Here is a 12,946-nt window from a genome sequence, read left to right on the forward strand (position 1 = left end):
CAAGCCCTGAAAATTATCAATAAAAAAAAGCGTATGAACAAAATAGACGTAATTTAATACTCCACCAACGTTATTTTTCGACCTCAGTGAGTCTATATTGACTTTTTTTTTTAATTAAATAGTAATAATTTAACCCTTTGCCCTTACAGGGGGGTAGGGCAAGTGGGTGCCCTCTAAATTGGACCTTACCATATGGTGGCATTTGACAAAAGGGGTGGCCAACTCTTCCACCCAATATCAAATTCATAAGCTATTTCAGTACCAAACTTAAAAGAGGGGAAAAAAGAGTCATTAGCACCTATCTTTATCCGATATGGCAATATGCTGGAATACTACATTTTTTGCACATGGAATTTTTAATACAATTTAGTATAATTAGTTAATTATTTACCTAAAGACTTTTAAAAAAAAGTTATTTACCTAAAGAGTATATAAGAAGGGTGTTCTCCGATAGATTGTTATGAGAATGTTTTGTTTAGAAACTCTTAATTATTATTATTATTTTAAATGATATAGTCTAATCACAATAATCTTTGAAAGAAACAATCGCTAAATTTGTTTCTTTAAAATTTTAAATATTATCTCGTTTGTTGTCGAAAATTAAGGACTGAAATAAACATAAAATGATTAGTAAATATTTTTGCACTTTAAAAGATTAATTTGATGATGTTCTTTTTAAATACTAATAATATGATAACATAATTTTTAAATGGCTAATGTATAAAAGTTTAAATATTTTTATTATTTAATAAATGGATAAATATCTATTAATCAATTTTATGCATGGTAGAAATTTTAACTAAAAAAATATTAATGACACACTTTTTAATATATTTTCTACCATGAAATAAATTTTATTAAATAAAAAATAAGCTCAAAGTATTGAAACCACATTACTTAGATTTCTCATGTAATCAGAAAATTAAGTTTTTCTATTAAACTGCTTTCAGCACATTTAAGTAAATATAAGCTATTTATCCATTGTAGTGTACCTTCCCTTAAGAATTACTACAAAGGACGGTGATAGATACAACGTCATACGCGCCGTGGCAAACAGTTGAACAAAATGGGTCAATTTTTAATGTAAGAAAAGTATAACAACTTACAAACTAGATTTCATGTTCTTCCATCTCCCTCTTTCCACAATTTCATATCATTTTATTATTAAATATAAAAAAAATTCCAATTTCTTTTCCACTCTCAATCATTCATTCATTCCTTCAATAGTATCCTCCCTGATTATCCGCTCTCAAAATCAATGTTTTTTTTTCTTTCTTTTTTCTCTTAATTGTTGCCTTGGCCGTTGACATTTTTTTCTGCTTCTTTCTCAACTGTTCCAACTGTTCACGGTTTCTTTGCCACACGAATTTACTCTTGAGTTAATTCCCACATAGATCAACAGTTTCCAAATCAAATTCTCTATAAGTTTTCTGTCTGATTTATGGCTTAGTTTTTTTCTTCTACCACTTGAAGAATTTGAGTTGGGTTGGAACAATTTGATTCATAGTTTTCAACTTTCAGTTGATTCTTTCTACATCCTTGTCACAAACCGCATTACCCTTTTGGAAGATCTTTCACTTTTCAGGGGTGGTTAAAAAAGTTGACTTTTTTTACCTCAAGATTCTGGTTCTGGTTCTGGTTCCCTTTTGAGTTTTATTACGTGATAATGAAGCTTGTGGTTCGTGTGATTGAGGCAAAGAACTTGCCACCGACGGATCTTAATGGGTTGAGTGATCCGTACGTGAGGTTACAGTTGGGGAAGAACAGGTTCAGGACCAAAGTGATAAAGAAGTGTTTGAATCCAAAGTGGGATGAGGAGTTTAGCTTTAGGGTGGATGATCTCAATGAAGAGCTGGTTATATCTGTTATGGATGAAGATAAGTTCTTCAATGATGACTTTGTGGGCCAGCTTAAGGTGCCAATTTCAGTTGTTTTTGAGGAGGAGATCAAGTCCCTTGGCACTGCTTGGTATTCCTTGCAACCCAAAAGCAAGAAGTCCAAGAACAAGGAATCTGGTGCGTTAAGCAGCTGAACTATCTACTTTCCTTTACCTTATCCAATTATTTGCTTCTTACCTAACATTTGAGTGGCCATGTTTGTTCTCTCTCTCTCTCTTAACTGGTAGCTTTGTTGTTTGGTTATCTTATAGTGGCTTTACATTGCTCTTTAAATGATGTTAGGTCATTCTTTGACATCAAATTTGTTGCTAGTGAACATCTACTTTTAGACTATCTTGATTTAAAGAAGTATCATTGGAGGACCATATTGATATTGTAGTAATATTTCAAGAATCAAATTGATGTTTAAAAAATCTTTCTAAGATGAAATGAGGGGTTTAATATCATTTTATTAAGTTAAACTTGTTCAGTTGTTGTATTGATTTTGTGCTTAAATTGTGGCTGATAACATGATGTAAATTGCATGGTGTCTAATTTGAGATTATGGAATGTAGATCATTCTCCTTGACACCTTCTGGAAAATAATGTGGTCACTGACTGTGAACATGAATATGTGAATCATGGTTTTGGTGTTATCTTGAACTTAAAATGCTGGCATTATTTTTCCTTTTCTTGGCAGGTGAGATTCGTTTAAGCATATATTTTTCACAAAATAATGCATCCATGGAGTCAAATGGTAGTGGTGATCTATTATTACATCCAAGAATGACGGAATCACCTACAAGATCTTCCACAGGCCCTTCAAACTCTTCTTCTCCTGTCAGGGAAGAAATTACATCTGCTAAGGATGAAAAATCTAGTACACAAAAAACAATAACTGGAAGAATTGCTCAAATCTTTAGTAAGAGCTCTGATATGTCTTCAACTGCATCCCGTAGAAGCATTGACTTGGACCAATCTGAAAGTAGTAAAGTAGAAGTTAGTGAGATGAAGGCTGAGGATCAGTCGTCTAATGAGACTTTTGAAGAAGCTATGAGAAAGCTTCAGTCTGCAGACCAAGGCAGTGAAATTCCTAGCAATTTACCAGCAGGAGTGTTTATTGATCAACAATATGTCATTGCACCAGAAGACTTGAATGAGTTACTATTTTCATCAGATTCAAATTTTCTCAAGTCATTGGCAGAAGTACAGGGCAATACAGAACTCGAAATAGGACCTTGGAAGTTTGAGAATGATGGGGAGATCTTCAAAAGATTAGTTACTTACCTCAAGGCTCCTAGTAAATTAATTAAGGCTGTCAAAGCCTATGAGGAACACACATATTTAAAAGCTGATGGGAAGAACTTTGCTGTTCTAGTCAGTGTCAGCACTCCAGATGTTATGTATGGGAGCACCTTTAGGGTAGAAGTACTGTATGTGATTACACCTGGACCAGAGTTTCCGACAGGAGAACAGTGTTCGCGTCTGGTTGTATCGTGGCGAATGAATTTTTTACAAAGCACCATGATGAAAGGAATGATAGAAAATGGGGCTCGGCAAGGCATGAAGGATAGCTTTGATCAGTATGCCACTTTGTTATCTCAGACTGTTAAAACTGCTGATGTGAAGGACCTTAGTTCCAATAAGGAACAAGCTTTGGCATCATTACATGCTGAACCTGAATCAGATTGGAGGCTAGCAGTGCGGTATTTTGCTAACTTCACAGTATTCACAACAGTTTTTATGGGGTTGTATGTGATTGTTCACATTTGGCTGGCTGCACCAAGCACAATTCAAGGGCTTGAGTTTGGTGGGCTTGACTTGCCAGATTCAATTGGTGAATTTGTTGTCTGTGCAATTTTGGTTCTTCAAGGTGAACGCATGCTGGGTATAATCTCACGCTTCATAAAGGCCAGAGCACAAAAGGGTAATCTCAGAATGTTCAGTTACTTCACACTTCATGAATCTGGCTTTCCTTTTTCTCCCTGACTTAGTGTTGCTTTTAATGAAGTGACTATGAGTTTGTCGCTCTTGTCTTTTGAATGTTTAGTGCCTATTAACTTATTTTAATGCCTGCGTGTCTGTAATTATATTGACCATTTTTGGTATTCCAATATTAGGTAGTGATCATGGAATCAAAGCACAAGGAGATGGGTGGTTGCTAACTGTTGCCTTAATTGAAGGAAGCAGTTTAGCTTCTGTTGATTCTAGTGGGTTGTCTGATCCCTATGTGGTGTTTACGTGCAATGGAAAAACAAGAACCAGTTCAATCAAGTTCCAGAAATCTAATCCTACATGGAATGGTGAGTATCATGTCATCATTTATTATTTTTTGTTTTACAACTTGGATCAAACCTCTGAATTCGGTGATCTAATGTAGTTTTCCCAACACACTATGTATTTTATATTATTGTTTTTTGGTTAAGAACAATGTCTATCTTTGCAGAAATATTTGAGTTTGATGCAATGGATGATCCTCCTTCTGTGCTGGATGTGGTAGTTTATGATTTTGACGGACCTTTTGATGAAGCTGCATCTCTAGGACATGCTGAAATTAATTTTCTAAAAGCAAACATAGCAGATCTTGCTGATATATGGGTTCCCCTTGAAGGAAAGTTGGCATTGGCATGTCAGTCTAAACTGCACCTAAGAATTTTCTTGGACAACACTAGAGGTGGTAATGTTGCAAAGGACTATTTAAGTAGAATGGAGAAAGAAGTCGGGAAGAAGGTATTAAAAGTTAAAGCACTTATCTTCTCTGTGTTGTACTCCTGTTTTGTCACCCTTCTTTCTGACTTATTCTTTTGTTTTAAAAAAATTGTAGATTAATTTGCGGTCTCCTCAAACAAATTCAGCATTTCAGAAACTGTTTGGGCTTCCACCTGAGGAATTTCTCATCAATGATTTCACCTGTCATTTGAAAAGAAAAATGCCCCTGCAGGTGTGGTTATTCTGTTATGTGATGTTGAAATTCATGGTCAATTATTCTACTTTGGTTTTTACTGGTGCATGCTTCTTTTAGTATCTTCTCATAAAATTGTGAATATTTCTCTGCAGGGCCGCCTATTTCTATCAGCAAGAATAATTGGATTTCATGCAAATTTGTTTGGAAACAAGACAAAATTCTTTTTTCTTTGGGAAGATATTGAAGAAATTCAGGTTATCCCTCCTACATTCTCATCAATGGGGAGTCCAATAATTGTCATAACTCTTCGGAAGGGTAGAGGTGTGGATGCAAGGCATGGTGCAAAAACACAAGATGAACAAGGCAGGCTAAAGTTCCATTTTCAGTCATTTGTGTCTTTCAATGTTGCACACAGGTAGACAAGGGACATTAATATATAACATCTGACAAACTTATTTCCTATATATCTGCGACTCGTATGAAAATCTCTCCTATTGCGTGCTTAGTCTCTGTTTTCTTTACCCTGTTTTTTAGGGTCTATAACAACACCTTTAAAGGTTTCCTTTTTGTCGATCTATTTTCTTGTGTTTTAAATCTAATCCTTTGATGTTGTTTGAACAATGTATTGTGTTAAAGATGTCAACATTGGCAATTTACAATTGCAGCTCTTTTGGTTGATTCATATGTGGTCGTTCCAATGAAAATTGGCAACTTCTATTTATATCTTGACTGTTAGTATGCCAGAACAGCATGAAAATCTTTTTACCTCATCATAAGAGTCTATAGCTTACCTGTCAATCATCAAATTTATAGAAATTAAAATGATAATGGGTGAAAATAATTTCCATAATTTGTTTGTATGTAATTTTCACTTCTTGTATTACTCAGTCATAATAGAAGATCAAGTTACTTAGTAATGAAATAGGATGAAAAGCCATGCCATTTTGATGATTTTGGGTCTAATGGTGACAAAGCCACAAAGGTCTGGTTCCACAATTGTTTGTATAGCGCATGAATTGTGAAAAATGAGAGCTTGTTATATGGAAATATCTAAGGGTGTTTCCTTCCATTTATATTTGATTCTTATTTTTGAGAATATATTGTTACTTCTCAACTGCCCTATTGTCCACATAGATTTTGGTGTGAAAATTTTCTTAACTTCCAAAAATATTTCCCTAGTTTTGGGAGGCTTTTCTCTTTGGCTCTTCTTACTTCTCATATGATCCTTATCCATAGATGCTGGAATATAGAAGAAATTGTTTAAGGTATAGTGAATAGAGAATAGTATAGCAGATATTAGATGTTACTAAGAAAATATTCCGGTGGTGATGTAGGACTATCATGGCTCTCTGGAAGGCCAGGTCCTTGAGTCCGGAACAGAAGGTTGAGTTTGTTGAAGAACAATCTGATAGCAAAAGCCTTATAAGTGAAGAGAGTGGCTCATTCCTTGGCCTGGATGATGTTAGCATGTCTGAGATTTATTCTTGTTCTCTTTCAATTCCTGTAATCTCTCTCTCTCTCTCTCTCTCTCTTTTAACACACAACATGCACACACGTCCTAATCTGTGCATGTTGTGCATTATTGCCATATTTGGAAATTATTGGTTCCTCATTCAACTTTTTCTTACAACTTTGCAAATGTTCCCATTCTTTTCTTTTGATTAATTTAGGCAAGTTACCTCATGGAGATATTTAGCGGGGGTGAGTTGGACCGTCGGGTCATGGAAAAGCTTGGTTATCTTAATTATTCTTATACTCCTTGGGTATCTGAGAACCATGATATCTCTGAGAGAGCAGTATATTACAAATTTGAGAAGCGTATTTCAAGTTATAAAGGTGAAGTGACAAGTACTCAGCAAAGATCTCCCCTTGCGGATGGAAAGGGTTGGCTTGTGGAAGAGCTTATGAACCTTCATGGAGTTCCTCTTGGTGATTATTTCAATGTGAGTGAGCCAAATGTAGCTTGTTTCTAGATTTCCAGTGCCTGTTTGTTATATCTTTGTTTTCTATGATTTACCTGTTCTTGTTATCCTTCTGTTTGTTTTCACCTTTTGCACCACTGAGTAGTCTCCTACATGCCACAGATACACCTTAGGTACCAAATTGAGGATTTACCCCCAAAAGCAAAGGGGTGTAGAGTGCAAGTGTTATTTGGAATGGAATGGCTGAAAAGCTCAAAGAATCAGAAAAGACTTACGAAGAACATCCTAGAAAATTTGCTGGAACGTTTTAAGGTGACCTTTAGTCTAGCTGAGAAGGAGCTTTTACCAAAATAACAAAGGAATCTTCCTGGATTTGACTTAATAAATATTGGAGCTAGCTGAAATTCTGTTAGCAAAAATGTTATGTCCATTCACAGGCTTGGACTGGAGTTTATGATGCATATCATATCATAAGGTTCATGTGATTGTGCTATTTTTGGGGTTGGTTTTCATGGCAATCCTAGCTTCGTTGAGTGTCTCAGGAAAGAACCTTCTAGTGGAAGGGAACTTCTATCAGAGCTATAATGATGCTGAAAATTGTGTTCATTGGTTGACTTGCTACAAGTCTATTCTTTAAACTAGGTTACTAAATACTAATAGGAGATTTTATCTAGTTGTTCCATTGTACATGGTTAGTTTGATTATGGCACAAGATAATCACTCAGATTTACAACAGCAGTTGCTAGCAATTGAAATTTTGGATTTGTTGTGTTGTAGTAGACACATCTCATTATAAAGGTCAGCAACATTTTGTTGTCACTAATTGTTAAAAGTTGTGACAGTTGACACTTTTGGTCATATGGGAAATGTTGTAAACGATTTTTTTATGCCTGGGACCGTTATGACACGAAGCTCAGGTACTTTAACTCCCTTGTAGATTGATCTGTTCTAATTTGGAATACATTCATAATAAAATGGCCTTTTCTAATTGCCCCGATTATGTAGAATCTACGCTAATTGCCAAATTTTCAAATAGCATTCTTTTATTCCGGTTTGAGACTATTTGTATAGTTTGGTTTAGAAAAAAAAAACCGGCAGTAAATTCTATTGTTGGGTTGTAGGAAATTGCCTGAAAGCAATAAGACGAAGAGAAAGAAGTTTTTAATGGTTGTGTAAGTTGACTTTTTAGCTCTTTGAGCCATATGGTGTGAAATGATAAATATAAGATTTGCTTGATTTAATTGCATTATGTTCTTCCTTCGTCAGCGTGCGATTTTGATCTTTACTACTGTTTATATAGCTATCAAATCATCATAAGACTATACTTTTTCATCATAACATTTTGTAACTAAGATTTTTTTATTTGATTTGAAATATTAAAATATTAAATTCTAATATTATAAATTAGGCTAAATTGTAAACTTTATCTCCCTAGTTTTTCAAATTCATGATTTTGGTCCTCATTGATTTTAATGGTAATATTTGATCCTTCTAATCTTATAAATGGATAATTTTGATCTTCCTGATAAATTATTAACAAATAATTCTAATTAATTGAATTATTAAATTAATTATAAATTAATCAACACTATTCATTATTAAAAAATATTAATCCTAATTTTTCATAGCATTGTGTTCCTTCTTTTTTATCTTTACTATTGCCCTCGATTTCATTGGCACTAACACCACATAAAGGTCAATAGTTTTTTATTGAAGTTTTTTTTAATAATTTATAATTAATTTATTATCTCTAATAATCACAATTATTAGTTAATGACTTATTAGGAGATCAAATATTATAATTAAAAAAAAAAACTAAAAATATGGATTTCAAAAACTAAGGTGACCAAAATTGTAATCAAACTTAATTAATTAAACATGACATGATATTGGATTGTTATAAATATTGTTGTGAGTGACTTCGATTTCTATGAATATATTTTTTATAGTTCACAAATTGGAAAGTAAGAGTACCACTCTACTCAATCTCTTAATTGATCACTCTTTAACATTCTTTCTTTTTTCATTTGTTGGATTCAACTTGGGACAGTGTTATACTCGAATCCAGTTTCAATGGTTTGAGAAGACATATGACAAATCATAAAATCAGAAGGGTGTTGTTAGGTGCACCTAGTATTTTTTAAAAATATCAAAACTATACTTGCGCTTTTCTTTGCATTTGTGATGGGTGTGCGTGAGAATGGTCCATAAATCGTACGGATCAACTTGATCCGTATGCCTTTTACGGATCAAGTTGATCCGTATGTTGATATTAAGCGCATACGGATCAACTTGATCCGTAGAAGGCTTACGAATCAAGTTGATTCGTAAATGGCTTACGGATAAACTTGATCCGTATGCCTTTTACGAATTAACTTAAAAGGCTTATGGATCAAGGGCATTTCAATCTTTTTTCCTTAAGTGTTGGGTGCACCTAGCAACACCCAAATCAAAAAACAAATAGATTCTTTCTTCTTTCATTTGGAAGTACATTTCACTTTACTCTTGCAATTGGCCAAAATATATTATACATTAATCATTCCAAATTCCCATATTTTTATCTTTATCTATATTTAATATTTTTAATTGTCTATCTCTTTTTTTTGGTGAACAGTTGCCTATAAATCTTTCAATCTAGCCTCTTTTATTTTTATCTCCAAATTTAATTTTAATAAATTTTTAAAAAAAACCACGGTTAAAAAATATTTTATTTAATATGGTTAAAAATATTTCATGGTTATTTTTTTATTTATTATGGTTAAAAAATATTCATTTTAATTTTTAAAATATAAATTATATTTTAAAATTTATTTATTTATTATAATTTTAATTATACAAAAATAATACTCAAACTAAAATATTAATTATAAAAGATCGTTACTATGAAATGTGTTGAATTGTGGTGTGTTCAAAATTTTCGGATGTGATTTGAACATTTTTTTCTTCTCCATTTGTGTTGAAGTTTAAATTTCACAAATCAGGCATCTTAAAATTATAAGATTAATTAGATAATTGATTGAAGAGAGAACAGAAAAGAAAGGAAGAAAAAGATTGTAGTTAGAATTTTTCCAATAACAAAACAAACAATTAACATTTAACGGAAAAAATTTGGATCACCGTATTAAACAACTGGTCATAATTTGTTAAATTGAAAATTTGAGTTCCACGTGACTGTGAATAATTTGTTTATTAGTAATATAAATAAATTTTAAATTATTGTTCAATCATTAAGATAAATTTATTAATTTATATAACAACTATTTTAAAAGTGACAGTTATCATATTTTTTTATAGTGTATAAAATTAAACTCTTAAAAAAAAAAAAAAGAGTTGATGCTGATTGATTCTTATGTCGTAATAGACGAATACCTACCCATACTGAACCCGATATTATCATGGATAAGATTGGCATTGCCACGGGAGATATGGGTAATAACATAATTTTCTTGATGATTGCGTAATAAAATAATTATAAACAAAATACTAAATTACTAATATTTATTTCTCTATATTAAGTTTACTAACAGAGAAAATTAAATTCGGCTTCAGCATCTCTCATCCTCTCTCTACTTCTCAAAGAAAGACGCACGCAGCGTTCTAAAACCCTAATTGGTAAGATTCTTCAACTCCCCATTTCACCCCAATCTATTCACGAAGCCACGAAAATCGTCCCTTTCCATTATAGCTTCGAAATTAGACTTCAATTTTCTTTTGAATGGCTACTGTTATGGACTTATTCCTTTTTTGATTTATCCCCAATTTTATAGCTGATTGATACCATATTCTTATTTTAGGGTAGAATGATTTAAGCGTTTTGATTTTCGGTTACCCATTTGTCCTGTAATCACCATACGCACTTTATTTTCTGTTGAACGAATTTCTATGCTGTGATTGTTGGTCCCCTTACTCACAAGTTATGTTATGGATTTTGTTTGTCACCAACCTTTTTAGGGTATATGCAAAGAGGGCTTTGTAGCATGTGCTTAAGGTATGTTTTAAACATTGCTTGTTTAATTGTCATGGTGGCATTGTGATGCAAAATGTGTGTGAGCTCATACTGAGAAGGAGCTCATCTGCTAAGTCCATTTGAAGAGGATGTATGGAAGGGCATCATCAGGTCTTGATAGGTTTAAGAAGGCTCAGACCTTGGAACCATTCTCTGTTGCTGTCAACGCTTCTTCCAGAAATGGTGCCCAACCCTCTAGTAAAGTAGTTGGCCATTCATCTGCTTTGCCTCCACAGGCTCAGGCTTCTTCCAACCAATCCCAACAACATGCATTTCAGAAGACTGTAGGAGTGGAGGCAGCCCCGTTGTTGGGGCAGAATCAGCAGGTGACTCAGGTTGGGGGAGGGCAGTCGACGTGGCAGCCGCCGGATTGGGCGATCGAGCCAAGGTCAGGTGTTTTTTACCTGGAGGTTTTGAAGGATGGCCAGGTGCTAGACCGGATTAATCTGGACAGACGAAGGAATATCTTTGGGAGGCAAATCCAGACTTGTGATTTTGTGCTTGATCATCAGTCTGTCTCTCGCCAACATGCTGCTGTTATTCCTCACAAGAATGGGAGGTTAGAACTTTGCTCTCTCATCTTTAATATTACTAGATTGGGATCACTACTTACTGATATAAATATCAGTATCATTGTCTCAAAACTTAAATATTCATTTCAAACAAATTAATTTCTCTTAATTAGCTATTCCAAAAAATGAAGATAGTTTAGGAGCCACTTCAACCCTTCAAGATATTAAACTAAATTTTTTTATCGTAAAATTGGGAATGATGATTTGGTGAACCACAAGGGACTTTGAAATGAAAATAAACCATAATCTTCCTTGATTGAGTGGCAGACACATGGCATGCTTTTGGAGTTCACAGACTAGCTATTCTCTTTTTGGGTGTAAATAAGTCCTATGAAACTTTAAAATCTCTTGCAAATTATGATTCATTGGCATTGACAATTTTTTTTTATTACAGCATATATGTAATTGATTTGGGATCTGCACATGGTACATTTGTTGCAAATGAGCGGTTGACCAAGGATTTGCCAGTTGAGCTTGAAGTGGGACAATCATTGCGATTTGCTGCATCAACAAGAGCATACATATTAAGAAAGAATGATGCAGCTCTTTTCCCTCGGCCTCCACCACCTACAGAGATTAATTTCCCACCGCCTCCTGACCCATCTGATGAAGAAGCTGTTGTAGCTTATAATACGCTACTGAATCGTTATGGCATCAACAAGGCTGATTTAGTGTCCAAATCTGGTGAGTCTGGTAGTTCGGTAAGTGGCAAAAATAAAGATTACCAAACTGAAAGACCATCTAAGAGAATTAGGAAAACAAGAGTTTCCTTCAGGGATCAAGTTGGGGGAGAGTTAGTTGAGGTTGTTGGAATTTCAGATGGTGCAGATGTAGAAACAGAACCTGGTCCAGTTGGTGTTAAAGAAGGAAGTCTAGTCGGTAAATATGAATCTCTTGTACAGATTACTGTAATACCAAAGGGGAAAGAGCAGTCCTCTGTCAAGGAGGCAGATTCATCCCCAAAAGGTGTGACTGATAAACTACAAGAAGTATTGAAAAAGATCAAAACCCCAGTCAAAACTGGGATTTATGATGACCTATATGGAGAATCGTTATCTGTCAAAGTTGGATCTTCCTGGGCATATTCACCTGCACTCAGTACTGGTGAACGATCTCCAGATAAGGAGGATGGTGCGGGGAGCGGAAAGTCACCTGTTGATGGAGATGATGATGATTTATTTGGGTGACTATTCAACTTATGCAGACTGGGTTGTGAGATAAATTTGTAGTAGTTCTGTATGAGTTTAACATCATAGGGAGTTGAAAACATGCAAAATATTATGTTGCATGCTTCTTTTGTCATCTGGAGTTAATTGTTCCAACGAATCCATAATTGTTGATGTTTTCCTCTGCATGCCCCCACCCCCCTTACACTAAAAGACAGCAGGTTCATGGTTAAACGATGTGTTATCCTTGTATGGACCCATTAAATAGCTCATTTAAGTTGTGGTTTGCCACTATTTTGATTTTCTAGTATGCACATACTAACATGTCACCACTAATAAAGATTGACCAGAGTCCCGAAAGCCACATGGTCACGAAGTAGCAAATGTTGATAACGAAGTAGTAGGTGGCACATTAGTTAAGGTTTCTTGAAAACTATTAAATTAAGAGTAAAAGTTTACTAAATTAGCTGTGAGGCTTACATAAATTGCAAGTTTCAA

The 12,946-nt window shown here is 34.2% G+C and overlaps 2 protein-coding genes across 2 annotated transcripts; both read left to right on the forward strand.

Annotated features, from left to right (window-relative positions):
* Positions 1-1,084: 1,084 nt before the first annotated feature.
* Positions 1,085-7,692, forward strand: LOC100803933 (C2 and GRAM domain-containing protein At1g03370). The gene is made up of 9 exons (XM_003534937.5): positions 1,085-2,015; positions 2,578-3,804; positions 3,998-4,180; positions 4,324-4,607; positions 4,702-4,818; positions 4,935-5,197; positions 6,117-6,285; positions 6,453-6,725; positions 6,867-7,692. The coding sequence occupies exons 1-9, from the start codon at positions 1,667-1,669 to the stop codon at positions 7,056-7,058; spliced, it is 3,057 nt and encodes a 1,018-aa protein (XP_003534985.1). The 5' UTR covers positions 1,085-1,666; the 3' UTR covers positions 7,059-7,692.
* A 2,433-nt stretch (positions 7,693-10,125) lies between these two features.
* On the forward strand, positions 10,126-12,682 carry LOC100804993 (protein phosphatase 1 regulatory inhibitor subunit PPP1R8 homolog). Its single transcript, XM_003534938.4, has 3 exons — positions 10,126-10,316; positions 10,656-11,269; positions 11,677-12,682. Exons 2-3 carry the CDS (start codon positions 10,800-10,802, stop codon positions 12,467-12,469), a joined length of 1,263 nt encoding a protein of 420 aa, XP_003534986.1. The 5' UTR covers positions 10,126-10,316; positions 10,656-10,799; the 3' UTR covers positions 12,470-12,682.
* The last annotated feature ends 264 nt before the right edge of the window (positions 12,683-12,946 follow it).

This window comes from Glycine max, chromosome 9, assembly GCF_000004515.6.
Source record: "Glycine max cultivar Williams 82 chromosome 9, Glycine_max_v4.0, whole genome shotgun sequence".
In the NCBI taxonomy this organism is placed as follows: Eukaryota; Viridiplantae; Streptophyta; class Magnoliopsida; order Fabales; family Fabaceae; genus Glycine; species Glycine max.

Coding starts and splice junctions, on each gene's coding strand:
- LOC100803933 (XM_003534937.5), top strand. CDS start 1,667: ATGAAGCTTGTGGTTCGTGTGATTGAGGCAAAGAACTTGCCACCGACG. Junction 2,016..2,577: donor GTCCAAGAACAAGGAATCTG/GTGCGTTAAGCA, acceptor TTTTCTTGGCAG/GTGAGATTCGTTTAAGCATA. Junction 3,805..3,997: donor AAAGGCCAGAGCACAAAAGG/GTAATCTCAGAA, acceptor TTCCAATATTAG/GTAGTGATCATGGAATCAAA.
- LOC100804993 (XM_003534938.4), top strand. CDS start 10,800: ATGTATGGAAGGGCATCATCAGGTCTTGATAGGTTTAAGAAGGCTCAG. Junction 11,270..11,676: donor ATTCCTCACAAGAATGGGAG/GTTAGAACTTTG, acceptor TTTTTATTACAG/CATATATGTAATTGATTTGG.